At 42.3% G+C, this 18,379-nt stretch overlaps 2 protein-coding genes across 2 annotated transcripts; one reads left to right on the forward strand and one right to left on the reverse strand.

Annotated features, from left to right (window-relative positions):
• Positions 1–834: 834 nt before the first annotated feature.
• On the reverse strand, positions 835–11,589 carry LOC141018026 (interferon-induced protein 44-like). The gene is made up of 7 exons (XM_073492877.1): positions 11,560–11,589; positions 11,427–11,460; positions 9,543–9,738; positions 4,654–4,800; positions 4,323–4,488; positions 4,029–4,129; positions 835–2,479 (listed from the first exon to the last, which is right to left on the reverse strand). The coding sequence occupies exons 3-7, from the start codon at positions 9,594–9,596 to the stop codon at positions 2,282–2,284; spliced, it is 666 nt and encodes a 221-aa protein (XP_073348978.1). The 5' UTR covers positions 9,597–9,738; positions 11,427–11,460; positions 11,560–11,589; the 3' UTR covers positions 835–2,281.
• An 848-nt stretch (positions 11,590–12,437) lies between these two features.
• Positions 12,438–17,324, forward strand: LOC141017752 (interferon-induced protein 44-like). The gene is made up of 6 exons (XM_073492484.1): positions 12,438–12,515; positions 12,609–12,837; positions 14,603–14,748; positions 15,837–16,008; positions 16,344–16,444; positions 16,601–17,324. The coding sequence occupies exons 1-6, from the start codon at positions 12,438–12,440 to the stop codon at positions 16,775–16,777; spliced, it is 903 nt and encodes a 300-aa protein (XP_073348585.1). The 3' UTR covers positions 16,778–17,324.
• The last annotated feature ends 1,055 nt before the right edge of the window (positions 17,325–18,379 follow it).

Genomic DNA, 18,379 nt, shown 5'->3' on the forward strand with positions numbered 1-18,379 from the left:
CGCAACGAGAAGTGTTCTGTTGTTGGTTGTACAAATCAACATAAGTGCCTTTATCCTGTCCCAGCTACAGAAGAACAGAAGAGACAGTGGTTGTGTTTCATTTTACGGTTCCTGTAAGTCTGGTTGTGTGCTAACCACTTCACATGGGACTGCTTCAGTAACGAGGGTCAGTACAAAGATGGCTTTGTCTCGACACTGACCCTCGTAAAGGGATCAGTCCCAACCATAACCCAGCAACTGCACCCGAGCCACAGGTGAGTGTCGCCACGTGTTGACAGTATTTACAGTTGCCTGCACGTATGGTGAAGTCAGCTTGAAATTGGCTAACTAGTTAGCTCCACTCAGTCCGAGTTTAATGTTAATAATATTACGAGGGAGCTTGGTTGTCACAGTAAAACGTCTGGAAACGCGCAGACTGGAGACAGAGACTATGTGAACAGTGTCCAACAGTTTGGAGACTGTGTTGGAGACAAACACAGCTTTCGCTAGCTGTTTTTAGATGTTACCTGTTGCAGGTCAGTGGGGGATGGGAGCCGGGTGGTTGTGTTGGGGAGTCCTGCTGCAGCCGCAGAGTCTGTATTTTTCTGAGCCTCCTTCTGGGTCCGACTCTGGGTCAAACTGGTGTGGTTGAACGACAGCATCGCGGCGAGCCACAGCGGTACATCCACCGTAAACATTAGCGCATGCTAGCGCTAACGTAAGCGGCCTCCTCTCCCTGAGAGGGGCGTGTAGCAGGCAAGGCAGGCGTTGTGTGTGAAATTGATGAAAAACAGTATTATATGGGACCTTGAAAGCAATAAAGATCCATTTTGAATAAGAGACAAAGACAGAAACTGTGTTTGAGCTTTTATTCCTCAATTTCACTCGCCAGCAGCTGCCAGGATACAAAACTGTAAAAGATTTCATCTCAATCCATTTCTGTTGTGATTGATTGATTCTTTTTTACACATAGTGATGAAATCACTGAACTTCTGCTCCACAAAGTTATTAAGATATGAACAGTTGATTATTAACAACACTGTCGACACAGAGTGAGGGAGACTTGTTTACAGCCACTGAACCTGCTCAACACAACACACCTCATCAATCAGCCCAGTCACACAACACAGTGTGTAACAGAACCACTGATCCACAACAGGACGGTTTGACTCACATGTGTGACAGCGACAGGAGCAAAGGATGGACGATTCACAAGTTGTTATTTTGAGTGAAACCAAGATCTTTTCCTTCTGCTGCTACTGAACCAAGTAGTTTTGGTGCCTTTATTTTAAAAATGTTTGTTCTTTGGTCACCTGAGACTGTTTTGTTTTTGTGAGTAGGCGAGGCCAGACGAGACGGTAGCCATGTTTCTATCAAATGTCAAGTGAATTTTAAGCAAACTTTTGAAAGTTCACCAAAAAATCCAAAAAAATCAAAAAGATCAAAATGTGAATCTGGTTTTAAACAGTTTTAATTGAATGAACTGGGCGACGTAAAGCGTAACTTGGTTGGAGGACGACGCGGTGCCGAGGCTCGAGGTAAACAAGCCAGGAGACAAAATGGAGAGAAGTCCTCAGGTTTTTATTTCTATTTTGCTGTTTCCATAAAATTTCTAATGCGATATTCTTCAATATGCTTTATTGAAACGTAGGTAGTGACACGGTGGAGCGGCGGTCTATTATACGGTTCGGTGAGATGGCAGGTTGCAGCAGACATAACGTGATTCATACTCCTGTGATACACCAACACAACTGTTACAATTACACATTAAACTCAGTAGGAGACAGATTTTACTATTATTATATACATGAAATGGAGCAGATACAGAATTGCTCCATCTAACCCACATTCTCTGATGGACATACCAGAAGGCTAATAATCTAATACTTTGAACCCCCTCTAGATAATAATAATTAATAATAATAGAGAGAATGTGTAAAGGGCCATTAGTGTAAAGTTATGATGCTGTTTAGTTTAACAGCTGTGTTTTTAATGACGGGCACTGAACAGGACTATGAACTCTGAAACCAGTAAAAGACAAACAGACGACAAAGTTAATGACTGACATCATAAACATCATCTGACCTGACAAACATGTTTTCATGTCAGGTGTCATTTTAATCTGATCAAACTACAGTCCTACTGTACAGACGTCACTTCTTGAGTGTTGGACACTTTAAAGTAGCTTTACACTAAAATACATTTAAAAAGAAAAATCATGACATCATATACAAACTGCTCCTTAATGTTGCAGATTACACAGGTTGTCACAGGTTATTTTCCATCATGAATTACAGCCTGTTTATACTTTGTTGAAACATGTCAGTCTCTCGTTACTCTTCTTTAAGTTGATGAAGTCATCTCCACATTGTATGATGTGTTTCAGGGCGCTCAGGATCAGTGAGTCAATGTCACTGTTGAGGTTGATTTCTTTATGGTAGTTCTTCACAGGGAAGATGCAGTTCACGGGGATTCCCAATGTTGCACTGAACTGCTCCATCTGAGTTAAAAAACAAAAAAAACACATGTTCAGATTACAGCCCAGAACAATAAAAGCTTTTGTTCTCACAGCACCGATCTGATCACTTGGACTGAAACTGACTGACAGCTGGATAAACTGCTTCAACCTAAAGGAGTGAGACCATCTTACTATACTGGCTTCTTTTGCCATAGCTTGCTCATAAAAACTCCCTTTACTGAATGCTGAGGCAGATACAATCAGTGCCTCTGTCTATTTGCAGTGTTTTGTAGATTTACACATCACATACTCAGTTCTCACACTGTGTTGAATGATCGTGGAGGTGCCTGATGTTGTTGACCTGCTCAGATTGTGTTTATTTCATCATTTTACTTTGATTTTTGTGCTTTACTGTGGTTGAGTAGATTAGGTAGTTCAATCGTTTGGTCATTTGTCTGTTTTAAGTGTGTTTATTGTTAATATTTCAGACTTTGTTGTGCTGTTGATCCTGAGTCTTTTGAAAACTGATCGGATGCACTATGCATATCTGACTTCTTGTTTGTCTCGATCTGCTCTGTGCAGACTGACGTAGCTCTGGTCCACTTCCATCAGAAATAGACTCGGTGGAGCAGAGAGATGCTGCTGAGATACTGCTGAGATGTGCTGTGGTGCAGCCAGTGGAAACACGAACATCATCTAGAAAGGCCACTATTGGTCGCAGCTGCAATGTGATGCAGGTGTGTCCAGTGGAATCTGCCAATCAGGCACAACACGATTTTTGCAGCGCATTTACAAACTCTTACATGAAGACACGTCCAGTCCAAGGCTGGATTACAAAACTTCTGAAAGAGATTCGATCACATCGGAGCCGGGTTGAAATGGCACAACAGTAAAGCTAACTGTTATCTTCTGGGCAAAAACAGTAAGTTTCTCCCATGCAGCTTACAGAAGTGTTTCATGTTAGTCCAGTATGTCATAGTTTTCTCATCAGTCCTGTTCAACACTTGATGGTGAGACAGACTCACACACAGCTCAGCTGGAAAAGCTCTGCCTCAGAGATACAGAACGCAGTTTATCTTCAGATAATCTAACAATAGACATCCCATTTATTTTCACTTTCCTGATCAGACGACTGTGTGAGGCATTTCATTTGTCCAAACAGAGTTTTCTTGTCCTGGACATGCGTTAATGTCAAGCCCTGCCTCGGCGTATTTGTTGAGTTATAGTCTAACTAATTAAGACTATATTTAGTATCTCCATGCATGAGATTAATGTGGCTGCTGCCTCAACTGAAGGTCGACAGTAGCCACATTGACAGGTCACTGCCTACCAAGGCAAATGTTTCACTGCACATTACTGCTGTCAGGCTGTTTGGACCAACAACACACACCTCTGTGCTCCAGTGTGGTCGTACATCATATGAAGTAGTTTACATGTAATCCTGCAGCGCTGACTCTATATTTCATGCATTAGAAAAGATGAATGTGACTCTCGTACTGAACATAATAAAGTTTAAATGAGGGAAAAACAGATCACTGGTATCAGATTGATTGAAATAACCATAATTCTTAATATTATTTACTAAATATACCTTTTGCTCCAGAGACTGGACCTTGTAGACATTCTTTAAATCTTTTTTGATTTCAGGACAGGCCTCATCAATTTTGGTGAAAATGGCCACTTGAGGAATTCCTGCAGGAGAACAGAATAAAACAAACTACTGTTAGTGACATAAACACAGCTGCTGTTTCTCCGTCATCATGGACGCTACAAACAGCCACAGGAAGTGACTGTTGGATACTCTGAAGTGTCGAGCACCACATCAGGATCATTTTATCAGATCGATTCAAAACCCAGAAGAAAGAAACAGATTCCTGTTTCTCACCCAGATCACTGGCTTCCCTCCTGATGTCCCGAAACACAATTTCATCCTTCATCATAGACACTGTGTTGGCATCAATGACCAGAACCAGAACGTGAACTTTGTCGTTGGTACTTGGGTTTTTGTTGTAGAATGGATCGTCCTCTGACAGCTTAGATTGACGATTGAACTGGGAAACAAATTTAAATCTGATCAAAGGGCAGTTGTAATATGTATCAGTGAGTATATAACTGACAGGAATCAAACAAATTTAAATTCAGTCAGCTGCTAGTTTCAATATGTAAAAAAAAGAAAAAGATCACATTGGTTTTCTGCTGATCTGCAGCAGCTGTACCTTGTAATCGTCTCTCATGTGTCCCCTCAGAGCCAGTTTGACGTCGTCCACAAGGACTCCGTCTCCTTTTTCCAGGCCCATCATGTCGTTGAAGACAAAAGGATAAAGGGACTGTCCGTCTTCTTTTGGGATCGTGTAGGTTGTGAACTGTAACGATCATACAGAGAAAAGTTCAGTTAATATGATCAATATAGAGCAACAACAGACATGTCAGTACTCAGCTTTAGTAACTGTAATAGATTTTATTCAGCAGCTTTAGATTCATCAGTTTAGTTTAATTAGTTTGTATTCTGTGGATTTTAACCTTTCAGTCTACCACAGAATGAGGAATGGAAGCATAAACTGCTCAGAACTAGTGATGTGTCGGTCGCTGCAAGTGATTGGTCAACTACATGATGTGTGGTGGCATCTGTGTGTCCGCACTGAGCAGGAGGGGCAGGGCTTACAGATACAGCACACAGAGGGAGAGAGAGAGAGAGAGAGGGAGCGAACAGCTGCTACAGAGACAACACGCTGGAAAGGTGAGAAAATGACAAGCAAGTGAACCTGCTACTGATGAAAGTGCCAGTTTGTCTACTGCAACTGTTTATTGCTGCTGCAGTGTCTACAGTACACCACCACAACCACCCAGACCTACAACCCAGAGTTCTGAGACAGTTTGTGCAAAAGGCTATGTACTTTAAAATTTATATTTTGTAGCACTCTGTTCCATGTTGAGTATAATAAGCCATATAGATAATAAACATTTGATATAATGTATGTTTTGTACATTAGTAATTAATTTCACACATAATTTTACATTATTTTTGGTAATAAATTAATTTAAAATCTAAGGAGCCACTTGGGAACCGAATGAGCTGACTCTTTTTAGTGAGCCGAGCCATAAGAACTGGCTCCTTTAAAAGAGCCGTAATTCCCATCACTGCTCAGAACTACATGCAGCTTCAGAGAACAAGAAAACAAAAGGACAATAATATGAAAAATGAAACATGGACTTACAGGTAATTCAATCATGGTACAGTTTTGATCTCATGTAGTCAGATACATCACATGCACAATTAATGGACTAAATAGGAGGCTTTTTTCTCTTTGTTTGAGCGGGTCGCTGAGGCGAGGAGGTGGCCTGAATCCGCCCGCACGGTGATGCTCCAGTGCACACTGACGAGCAGGGCGCAGGAAGCGTATTCCGCTCTGTCAGTGTCGGATGGACAAAATTATGAATGTGTGAAGTTGGCGGTGTTGAAAGTGTATGAGCTTGTTCCGGAGGCTTATCGCCAACGTTTTCATACGTGGAAGAGAATGGAGAAGCAGACACTGACGCAAACCTGATTCTTTCCCGCTACCTCGCATGGAGGACTGCGTTGACCAGGTTGGGCACGCAGCGTTTGTAAGTACGTCTGACCTACTAAAAGGTTATTGGCAGGTCCCGTTGTCCGAGCATGCTTGTGAGCTCTCTGCATTTATAACGCCGAATGGACGCGTATAATGTTATGCCTTTTGGATTGCATTGTTCATGCGTTTGGCTGAGGCGCACCTGACCATCAACCTCGCCAAGTGCGAGTTTGCACAGGCTACGGTGACCTACCTTGGCCGGATTGTAGGTCAGGGGAAAGTTTGACCATTTGCAGAGAAAGTGAGAGCTATCCAGTGTTACCCTCCACCGACCACCAAAAAGGAGTTAATGCGCTTCCTTGGTTTTGTGGGGTATTATAGAGGTTTTTGTAGAAACTTCTCAGAGGTAGTGGAACCCTTGACTGACTTACTTAAGATGCTATGTTTGTTTGGTCCTCTTCTTGCCAACAGGCTTTTGAATGGGTAAAGTCACCTCTGTGTGAAGCACCTGTCCTGGCAGCTCCAAGGTTCGACTGTCCCTTTGCCCTTCAGGTGGATGCTAGTCATGTGGGAGTGGGCGCAGTCCTTTTGCAGATGGATGATCTAGGTTTGGAGAAACGAGTGAGTTTTTCCCCCCAAAATTTAACTTGTACCAGTTGAATTATTCAACGATTGAGAAGGAGGCACTGCTCTAGTTTGGGCGCTCAAATATTTTGAAGTGTACTTTGGCTCTGGTGTGGTGCCTGTCGTGGTGTACGCTGACCACAACCCACTCACATTCTTGAACTCGTTGCAGTGTCCAAACTCGCGGTTAGTACGGTGGTCGTTGTTCTTGCAGTCCCATTGGCTCGACATTAGACATATTAAACTCTACGAAAATGTTGTAGCAGACGCACTTTCCAGAGCCCCACAATGATAAGGCTGTGTGCTACAAATTATTGGTGCATGTTTTGGTCTCCTTCTCTCTCCTTGTTGTCTTCTTCCCTCTTTTCCTCTTAAAGTGCTTCCTTTTGGTACCAGGTTGCTGAGGTGAGAGGATGTCGATGACAGGCAGGGTGGAGGAATGGATGGCCACTGACAGCTGGGGTGTTCCTGTAACCTTATGGTAGAAAGAAAAAAAAGTTGAATGTTTTGGGTTGTGGTTTCGGTGTTAGGTCACCGTTCTTTAGGAAGGGGGGTGTGACGGCCTCCTGCCGGTAGTGCCAGTTGGATGTCTGTGTTGGTGTGTTTGTCTTTTTTTTCCCTTGTCTTTGTGCGTCTGTCTGCAGGTCGCTGGTGGTTGGTGCTGTGTCACCTGTGTAGGCTTGGCCAGTCCCCAGGTGTAGGCTGTAAGAGGGTGGCAGTCCTCCCTCTTCTTCCTTGTTTTGCTTCACTCCGTTTCAGCGGGAGAGCTGGGCCAACTCTGCCGCAGCTCCTCGTGTTTCCTTTGTGTTCATTTGGTTGATTATGTTACGTTGAAATATTCCTTTGGTGAATAAATCTATTCATTTCTTATTCTAGCCGTACGTTTCATCGTGTTTGTCCTGCCTAGAGCCGGGTCGTGACATCACACAATGGAAGAAGCTATGGACACTGGGACGGAAGTGACAATCCTTTCACAGCAAAAAGAGGGTCAACGGGATATTTTGGCTCCATCACCAGTGACCAATCACCAACAATCACTAGTAGGACCAACATGCTAGTAGCATAACAACATAGCAGCTTTTTCTTTCGACAAACTAATCAACGGGGGTTCCCAACACGGCACACACACGGACCACATAGTGACACTCCCACCATCTGATCTTGTCTGAATCCAGCCTAACAGACAACATCCTCAGACAACCACGCAAACACTCACTAGCCCTTTTCACACAGAGACTCTGCATTACCACCTCATCCTTTCGCATCTTATGTTCAACAGTGTTTCCCCTACCGTTGTATAGGGGGGGCGCCCCGCCCCCCCAACGGGACCCCGCGCCCCCCCTGAAAGTCAAGTTAATTTCATTTATATCACCAAATCACAACAGAAGTCATTTCAGGTCACTTTTCCTATAGAACAGGTCTGGACCGTGTTCTTTTAATAAATAATTATGTTATTGATCTAATTTAAGCAACGAGGATATTTCATTTCATTTTCTTCATCGTCGCGCATCTACGCTTCCCCGCTCTCTGTTTTACGATGGGCGGAGCTTCGCCCCGGCGTACACACAAACAAACACGTGAACACACACCTACAGACAGACACGGAGAGAAGAGGACAACATGTTGCGTCGACCCCCACTGCCTGAAAAACAGGCAAAAATATCCACGTTTTTTAAGCGCACTCAAAGTGATTCTGGCAAGGCAAACGTTAGCTCTGCTGGTAGTAGTAGCGAGAGTATCTCTGCCGCTGCTGGTTTAAGCACAGAGCAGAGTACATCCATGGAGCAGAGCAGTAGCCCACCTGCTTCACCCCCTCCCCCCGACAAGCAGCACAAGTCCAGTCACCATAGGCTGACAGGGTTCGACCCAACTTGGCTGTCAGAGAGGAAGTTTTCCTCCTGGCCGTACAAAACTGATATTGGTAAGTATGCAAAAAAAGAGAAACAAATAAAACACAGATAGATGGATAAATAAACAAAAGTAGATTAATAGTTGTAAATAGTTGTAAGTAATTGTATCTGTAATTTGTACAAAAAAGAAAGATATTGCAAAAGTAGTTGTAATTGTTGGAGAGAAAAGAGAAAAATATTGTCAAAGAGTGTTCAAAGTATTGTTATTAAAATGATTCCTGTTTTTTGCTCAAAATCACGTAACATTCCATTCCACTATGGGAGCTGCCTGGCTCTGCTGCCGGAGACAGACGCTGTTTTTCGGGCATAAATGTGACAAAGAGTCGGTAGGACAGACAGGATGACAGACAGGATGACAGACAGATGACCTCTCCACATCTTTAACTTTTACACAGACAGCGATGTTGAGAATGAGTGCAGGATTCTCGCACTGAAAGGGCAGTGTAGGTGGGGCTACTGGCTGCTCCTGATTGGATGAATGCCACTTGTGGGCCATGTGCTCCGGGGTTTGAAACTGGGCTAACATGGCCGCTCGTTTGGAAACTCTTAAATTACAAAAACAACCCAGTGAAAAGTCTTTCTGAAGACATTTTAGGTGAGAAATTAAACATGCAGCTGTGGAATCTGTCTTTAGTTTTACTCGACAGTGTTTAGTTTTTGTAGTTGTTCAGGAGTTTCCAGAGGCCGTGTGTTGTGTTGTGTTGTGTTGTGTTGTGTTGTGTTGTGTTGTGTTGTGTTGTGTTGTGCGACACTCTGGAACCAGAATGCATTGCACAGCTCCCTACATAGACAATGAATGGGAGGTGTGAAAACAACAGGTCCTGTGGACAGGTACCTTAAGAGAGGAAGATGAGGTGGACGGCTGAACACATAAAGTGTGTAACTTTGAAACCTGACGCTGTGGAGCAGTTTAAGTTTCCTTGACTTGACCAGACCTTAAAGTTTCTACAGAGGTTTGCTATATTTTTATACGACATGATGGATTTTTTTTCCCTTATCAACACAATCAAAAGTTCTTCATACCTCTTTGGTGAAAGATGAAGAAGAGACATGATCCACCAAAGCCTGTCTGTACATTCTGCCTCGTAAGACACTCTGGACAGAGTTGATGAAACTGGACTTTCCAGCTCCAACTAGTCCATGAAGAAGAATCCTGATCTGATGTGTGTCAGTAGGAGGTTTGTAGTCCTTCACATGCTGAAGATCCTTCTCTTTGTCTCTGCTCAGGGAGGGAAACATGCAACACATCAACAACACAGACAACACATGTAGATTATTGAACATGTATGTGTAACACATGGAGCCCAGTAATCACAAATTACTCTCTCAAAATACTTTTAGTTCATTATTTTTGCTCTGAAATTTGTGTTTTTACACGACACAGTTTTCCCACTTCTCGAAGGAAAAACAGCTTTTAACATTTCAACAACTGACACCCACAGGACTGAGATGAAGTCTGGACTGCAGTCGGGAAAATTCAGACCTCAATCTTTAAATTGGTAATGACTTTTTGGTTAATGGTTGTAAACACTGACATCAAACAGACTGAAAGTGACACACCAGTGTAAATTTCTAACTGAAACAGCCCTGACACAAGCAAATGGGACTTCGGAGGTTCCCCCCCTTTTTCCTTTCAGGGCAGATAACCAGGATCATAAATCTGGCTGCATTCCAAGTTAAATGAACATTAAATGCTTCTATCTTTGTAGCACCCTTTAAGATCAGTATGAAGTAACTGTTTAGTTCATTCGTCATTATGCTCATCACATTCAGCCAACATTCTTGTTTAAGGTAAAGAATACCCCATTGTTCTAACACTTTCCAAGCCTGAGTTATTCATTTAAGGTTTTCATTGCATTCCTGACGTGTGACATGCTGCCACATACTGACCATGTACGAGTTATTGCTTCTATACTGCTACATGTGTAAGACGAGTAATCGGGACATATTTTATTACAGTTAGTGAGAGGAAAGCTGTAGAATCAAGATTTTGTTCAGCAATAAAATTGGAAATAATTTACTCTTTGTTTCACAGTTATTTACCTGAAGTTAACGTTCTTCGTGATAATTTCCTTAAAAGAGGATTTCACTCATGTAAATGTTGTGTTCTTTGTTTCTTTCTGTGTGTCGTTGTACTCTCAGTTCACATACTGCTTATTTTAACTACTTTAATAGGTCATGGTGGATGACATATGTGCGTTTTTAGGACGTTCTCTCTCTAATCTCTGTGTTTTAATAATTTAGGAGGAGACTCCTGATTTGTTGACTGACAGACAGACTTTACAAAGTTAAGTTTTTCGCTCTAAATTACATACTCGCCATCAGTAAACAGGAGGCTGTCTATCTGTCACTTGTGGGGAGGGAGGCTATTTTCTGGGGGAACGTTTCTGTCGGGAGGGCTGACCGTCACCATGAGACAGTAACTACAACAACACAATAGTGGAAGGAGACAAACACACGGTGAGTTAAAGTTTTTCGCTCAAAATCATGTCACATAATCACCTCCATTCAACTACGAGAGCCGCCTGACTCAGACAGACGTTGTTTTTCAGGCAGAAATGTGACGAAGAGTCAGTAGGACAGACAGGAGGACAGACATGATGACAGACACTTATCCACATATAATTGTGGTATTTTTCTCATATAAGTTGCCAAAGACACTACCAGTTACCACATTACTGTTGTTTGGTCCTCTAACGTTGCTTTGTGGGTTTAAGTGTGGGACATTTCTCTGTTATTTGATGAATGAAGGATCTGTTTAGTTGTCAGACTGTGAACACCAACTGCTCATGACTGGGTTGATGCCAAAATATAATAATAATAACAATAATAATAATAATAATAATAATAATAATAATAAAAATTGAATGTTGAAAGCCGTCACACTGAAGCTGCAGACACACTCACCCCCAGTGTATCTTCCTCCATGGTTCACTGAAAACTGAAAAATACACAAAAGATCATTAAAACATACAGTCATCGTGAAACTGTGAGATTTTTTTAATCAAAAAGAACAATTAAAAAAAAAAAAAAAACTCACATGGTAATATGAAGGACACTACTGATCCCATCACTGGAAAATAAAACAGCAACATTTACAGTGAAACTCTGAGCTCATGTTTGAAGGAATTCTTTACTTTTTGCTTTGAAGTGAAATAACATTAATAATAAAAGGAGTGAAATGAATGATGAGTAACATTTAAACTAGAGCCGTCAAGCACTCAAAAAAATAAAATTACAAGCTTTGTGATTAATTAATTGAACTGAATTGCACACCAATATTTGCTGTTTATTTTTTAAAATGCATTTTTCAAACTATGTCAGTATATATATATAGTACTGCATGTTTATTGTGTAAGACGGAAGTATATATTTCAACAAGGGAAAATGAGACAGAAAATAGAATCTGTCCTGTGGTCATGGGAGTACATATTTCTGAGTTTACGACCTGCTCTTGAATGCACCATGAAGCGCACCAACGCACTTTACCGTGAAAAACGATCGGATCGGCTCGGCTCGGTGGATAAACACCGTTATATTTAATTAGCTTGATGACAAACTGAGACTTTCTCAAGTTGAACAATGATTCATGACGCAGTTGAAACAGGATCAATACATGATTCATCTTAAAGTGTCTCAAAGTGTCTCAGAAATAACGCGGTGGTCGGACAGGCCGTTTACTTTCGTTTTCATCGAGCTCTCTATCTCTGGGTCAGAACGGGTTTCTGGTTCTGCCGTTTATTCCTGATTTCTCAGCACAGACTCACACATGTGGCTGATGATGACACACAAGTGACATTAAAGAAGAGCTGTGTTTACAGCTAACTGCTACATGAGCTGACACACTGAGCACGTACCTGCTGGAGACCATCAGCCAAAGTGAAAGTAAAGTGAACGGAGGAAGTTCAGCTTCCTTATATGGTCCGAGGAGGGGCAGGAGCTGATTGGCTCACAGGAGCAGAGCGGTCCCTCAGCTGTAATGATGTGGTCCAGCCTGTGGGAGGCGCTGTGAACATGTGATGAGCAGAACAGTCAACCGGATAGTGAGCAGCCAGCAGAATCATTGGTGCCCCTCTGCCCCTTCTGAAGGAGATCTACGAGCAGCACTGCATCCACAGAGCTGCCGCCATCATTAGGGACCCTCATCACCCCTCTCATGGACTGTCCTCCCTCCTGCCGTCCGGGAAGACGTACAGGAGCATCTGCTGCAGATCCACCAGGATGCTGAACAGCTTCTTCCCACAAGCTGTAAGGCTGGTGAAATGGACTGCGCCCCCTACCCACACACACATTCACACCCAACCCTCCCCCTCAGTAGGTCAGTCACCTCGCACTTAAAGCACTTTATTATGGACACGCTCCCAAACTGCTGCTGATGTATGAATGCCATGGTTTCCTTTTTGTCTAAATCATTGTCTTTTTTACTTGATGCGATTTTAACTTACATGGACCAGCTGGAGCTGGAAAGTCCAGTTTCATCAACTCTGTCCACAGTGCCCTAAATGGCAGAATGTACAAACAGGCTTTGGTGGATAACATCGGTTGCGACAGTTTCACGAAAAAGGTATGAAGAACTTCTGATTCTTTTGATTAAATATAACATCCTAATTTAATTTTGTTGTATAAATGCTTTACAACATAAGGGTTATTATTATAATTATTGTTATTATTACTTTTATTGTTAAACTGCATTTGACCAGAAAGTACAAAGAGGTTTTGTCTATGCAGTGGACAGTAGGCCTTAATAATCTGTAATTATGAACTCAGGGTTCATGAAGGACAGCAGCGTAAAGTCAGTTGAGGACGCAGGAAAGAGGAAACCTAGACAACTGCAGAGTGTCACACCGCGGTGAGGTTTGTCTCGTCTTGGGTTTTTTGTCTCGTTACTTCCTGTTTTATTTTGAAATCTAACTCTCCTCTCGTTTCAGGTCACTTGCCCTTCCTCATGTGTCACCGGTCTGATTGTCTCACCTGATCCCTGATCGTTTCCACCTGTTCCCCATTTCCCTCATGTGTATTTAGTCGGCGTCTTCCCTTTGTCTTGTGCCGAAGTGTTTCGTTTGTCCGTGCACCTAAGCCTTGTCTCCTCGTCATAGTCCGCAAATATCATAGAAAGAATTATCTTGCCACGTAAGTTGTTGCCATTTTCCTCTTTAAAGAGCGATTTTTTGTTATTAATAATTTCTAAGTTTAGTGCTTCATTTTTGTGTTCTGTTGTTACTGTTTTTTCCTCCCGCTTGTGGAGTGATTTTTGTTTAGAGAGTTTTAGATATTATAGAGCCCCTGTTGAGGTGAGCCTTTTTCTTTTGACCCTTTTGATTAGATTTGGTTTTCCTCCTTCGGGAGCGTTTTCTGTTATTTACCTAGTTCTTGTTTTCCTCCTTGTGAGAGTGTTTATTTCTTAGTATAGTGTTGTTTTGTTTGTTTCTATTTAGTGTTCCCCTTCCTTGATGTGTTTTTCCCTCTTTGGGATATTCATTTTGACTTCTGTCATTATAGTCAGGATTCTTGCAGATAGACAGAGTTTCATAGCCTGTTTATTTAATCTCTCTTTGAAAGAAGAATTTGACTTCAATAAAGTGTGCTTGATAACTTTATCCTCTGCTTCTGAGTCCTCATTTGGTCCTGGCCTGACACAGAGCTCCAGCAACTTCCTGTTTGAAACTGAAGAGAGCTCTTCTGCAGTTCTTGTGGTTAAGATGTTGTCAAGATTAGGCAACCATCACTGCTTCTACTTCTGAGTAACTAAAGTCATGAGAAATGTGCAGAGCAGAAAAAGACGAAAAAAGATTCAGATGGGAAAAAGTTTCTTTAGTTCGTTGATCAACAGTTTTCAGGGTTTTCTATGATCAGTTAGACTTTTAACAGGACAAACTTGGATTAGCTGACACAATGTGCTTCTGGACCACAGGAGTGATGGTTGCTTAAAATGGTCCTCTGTACACAAAATCAGTCATTTACAACAATGATAAGGCTTTCTGATTAATTAAATGTTGTAAAAAATGAAGCAGACACGTGGACTTTAATTATTTTTTCCTGAATAAAACAACTCAGTGTGGCTGTTATTCGTATGATCTTTGCAGTACACAACCTCAAGATCCCAAAAGAAGACCGACGGTCCTTCTTCCCATTTGTCTTCAATGACATCATGGGCCTGGAGCCATTCAAAGGTGTCCATGTGGATGATATCAACCTGGCTCTGAAGGGACATGTGATGGACGGTTATAAGGTACATTTGCACAATGTTTTTCCACAAAATTAGTTAATGTGATTCTAACTGTCTCTGAACAGAGGAGGTGGCCTACGACATCACTGATCACCCACCTCCAATGCAGTACTGAGTTCCCTCCCCAGACAGCTTAACAACCATTCACACCCGGGTGCAAATAGCACTAGAGACCCACATGAAGGCCGGTTGGGTCAACGACCCACAAGTGGCCCTAACGACTCTGTAAGGACACTCCCACAAGGTGTGAGGACACTGTGTACGGACACTCCCATACGGTGTAAGGACACTCCCATACTGTTTAAGGACACTCCCACACTATGTAAGAACACTTACAAACACTGTAAAGACACTCCCACACTCTGTAAGGACACTATCACGCTCTGTAATTACACTCCCAAACTATGTAAGGACACTCCCACACTCTGTAAGGACACTCTCAAACTATGTAAGGACACTCCCACAGTCTGTAAGGACACTCTCAAACTATGTAAGGACACTCCCACACTATATAAGGACACTCTCACACTATGTAAGGACACTATCACACTCTGTAAGGACACTCTCAAACTATGTTAGGACACTCCCACACTCTGTAAGGACACTCTCACACTATGTAAGGACACTCCCACACTCTGTAAGGACACTCTCAAACTATGTAAGGACACTATCACACTCTGTAAGGACACTCTCAAACTATGTTAGGACACTCCCACACTATGTAATTACACTCCCATACTGTGCAAGGACACTCCCACACTCTGTAAGGACACTCTCACACTATGTAAGGACACTCACACACTCTGTAAGGACAGTCCCACACTCTGTAAGGACACTTCCACACTCTGTAAGGACACTCCTACACATAGTTTAAAAGCCTGCAACTCCCCTCCAGTTAGTTAGAACTGAAGAAGACTTGGATGAGAGGTGAAACGTCTTCAACAAACTGAAACAAGTCGCTTAGGATGCAGCACTTTGAATTACCATGACCTGGATGACTGAGAAACTTCATCAACATTAGTTAATGTGATTATTTTGATGTTTTTATTCATACATAATGCATCTTATGTATTTAAAATTTTGATTTTCAGTTCAATCCTGAATCGAAGTTGTCGGAGAATGATCAGTACTACAATGATTCTCCAGCTGACAACGACAAAGTGCACGTTCTGGTCTGTGTCGTTCCTGCCAGCACAGTTTCTCAAATGAGAACCGAAACTGTGCAGAAGATTCGGCAAATCAGGATGGAAGCCAGTGCTCTGGGTGAGAACAGAAGTCTGTTGGTTGTTGTCTACACGGGTCAAAGATCACACTGCTTGATGAGATCACCCTCATGTGGTGTCTTGTTTAGTCCAGTTGGTCTGTTTCCTGTTTTATTTTTCAGTCCCCTCACGCTTCATGTTTTGTGTGTTTCTTCCTGCCTCTGTGATCAGTGATCACTCCCTCTGGTGTATTTCGGGTGTGTTCCCATCACTCTTCGCAAGTTCATCCTGTGAATCAATATTCATTGAAGCGCTTCAGCTTTGTGTTCTGTACTTTGCTCTCCAGCTGTTCTCCTTTTGAATTCATGTCAGTTACAGTTTCCTGTTCTCCTACAGATATTCCTCAAGTGGCCATTGTCACCAAAATTGATGAGGCCCATCCTGAAATCATGGACGATTTACAGAATATCTACAAGGTCAAGCACATGAAGGAAAAGGTATGTTTAACTTTTAATTTCATGAAATTGCAAAGAGATGGAATCACAGCTGAAAATGAGTCACAGTCCAGATGTTTCCAATGACTGATGATCAATCGGATCGGTAAAAATTCTGAGCTGTAATTTATGAACAGAGACGTGTTTTATTTTATATAGATGGAGCAGTTCAGTGCAGCAGTGGGTATCCCCATGACGAGCATCTTCCCTGTGAAGAACTACCATGAAGAAATCGACCTCAACAGTGACATCGACTCACTGATCCTGAGCGCCCTGAAACACATCATCACTGATGGAGACGACCACTTCACCTTCAAGAGGAGTCAGTCTGAATGAGTCAGGCACATTTGCTTAATCTCATGCAGCAACGCTAACACAATCTTGTGCATGACTTCATTTCTCTTTGCTTATCTGTATACCTTAAGTCAGGTAATAAACATATAATGTGACCATGATGTGGCACGTTTGGTACAAATGTCATTTTGACTCTTACTAACCTCGACGTATCTGTGGTTTGCAGAAACGTTAAGTGCTAACGTTTCATCATGGCGACTAGGCCGTTTAAATATCTCTTATACGTTCCAGGTGGCTTTGTGACAGTTGGTGGTTGTTTTTGCAGGACCCAAAGGCAGACTACAGACTGGGGAAGGTTTTGTGAGGGAAATTCTCTAAAGTTATTATTTTGATATGTTATTCTTGCATATGAAACTTAACAAATAGTCATTTGAGTTGGTCCTGAAGGGTGTTTGTGTAACCTCTTCTGTGTATATGTGTTCGTACAAATGTTGATGTATGACACATAAACTATGGAATATACGTGTGTGCTAAGTTTATGTTTAATCTAATTTGGATGTGGAGATGGTGGAGTGTTGTTTAAAGTGAGTTAACCGGAAAGGATGAGGAGAGACGGCCTCTCTTAAGTCATCATCTATGTGCTGCTGATGTTTGCTTGCAAGTAATAAAGAACTTCTAGAAAATAAATATTGTGTCAAACTTGGTGTTTGACCAACTCTAATCTGCACTAGACAAGCGATTGATTTTCAGTTGCCACAACAGTTTAAATGAATTTATTGACAAAAGGGTCAGGTAATAGTGCAGGTGAACAGCTGGCAGGAGTGCAGGGAGGCTTCGTGAGCAGAGGGGCTACTTGAGGTCGAGCTCGGCTGGACAGGTGCTGGACAGGTGGGCTGTTGGCTTGGTGGCAGAGCTGTGGCCTTCTGTGCTGAAGTGCAGAGTGGAGCTCAGGTGGGCTCCACCTGAGCTCCACTCTGCACTTCAGCACAGAGTGGAGCTCAGGTGGGCTCGCTCGTTCGCTCGGAGAGTAAGCAGGGAGAATTGAGACAAGTGGCGGAGGTGCGAAGGCTGGAGGCTGGAGGCTGGAGGCTGGAGCTCGAGGAGGATGTCCACGCTGGAGAAGACGAGGAGAGACAGCGAGAGCAAAAACATGAGCATATAAATTCTCCAGAGGCTCGAGGGTCTGATCTACCAGGTAGTAGAGACGAAACAATCCGGCAACGAAGACAGAGTAGTCCAGAGCACTTCAGCTGGAGTCGATGAGATTGGCTGCAGCTGTGTGAGACAGAAAGACACAACCAGCCTCCACTGTCACCTCTGAAACACACAGGCAGGAAGACAAAACACACCAAGCACAGAAACTCCAAATTATGACTCAGATGCTGCTCAGATAACTTTAATTTCATGTTTGTTAGTCCTGTATTTGAGGCCTTGTTGCACATGATAATATAATTTACTGAAAATGTTATACAAGCCAATGATGTAAAAACCTCACAAATATTGTAAAACAATGTCCAGACAGATATTGTTAAAACATTTTTATTGATTATGTTTGTATATTGGTGGGTAGTTCCAACATCTGTCCACAGTTTTACATCATCCAATATCAAAAAATACAAATTACCCACCTAAAAATGTAATAAA

Source organism: Pagrus major, chromosome 22 (genome assembly GCF_040436345.1).
Source record: "Pagrus major chromosome 22, Pma_NU_1.0".
Taxonomy (NCBI): Eukaryota; Metazoa; Chordata; class Actinopteri; order Spariformes; family Sparidae; genus Pagrus; species Pagrus major.

Bases quoted from the DNA above. Each gene is read 5' to 3' on its own strand.
- LOC141018026 (XM_073492877.1), bottom strand. From the start codon at position 9,596: ATGTACAGACAGGCTTTGGTGGATCATGTCTCTTCTTCATCTTTCACC. The intron at 4,489-4,653 runs GTACAGCTGCTG...TTTGTTTCCCAG, and splicing joins ACATGAGAGACGATTACAAG to TTCAATCGTCAATCTAAGCT. The intron at 2,480-4,028 runs GTATATTTAGTA...TTTTTAACTCAG, and splicing joins TCCAGTCTCTGGAGCAAAAG to ATGGAGCAGTTCAGTGCAAC.
- LOC141017752 (XM_073492484.1), top strand. From the start codon at position 12,438: ATGGTCCGAGGAGGGGCAGGAGCTGATTGGCTCACAGGAGCAGAGCGG. The intron at 12,838-14,602 runs GTCAGTCACCTC...TGATCTTTGCAG, and splicing joins CCAACCCTCCCCCTCAGTAG to TACACAACCTCAAGATCCCA. The intron at 14,749-15,836 runs GTACATTTGCAC...TTTGATTTTCAG, and splicing joins ATGTGATGGACGGTTATAAG to TTCAATCCTGAATCGAAGTT.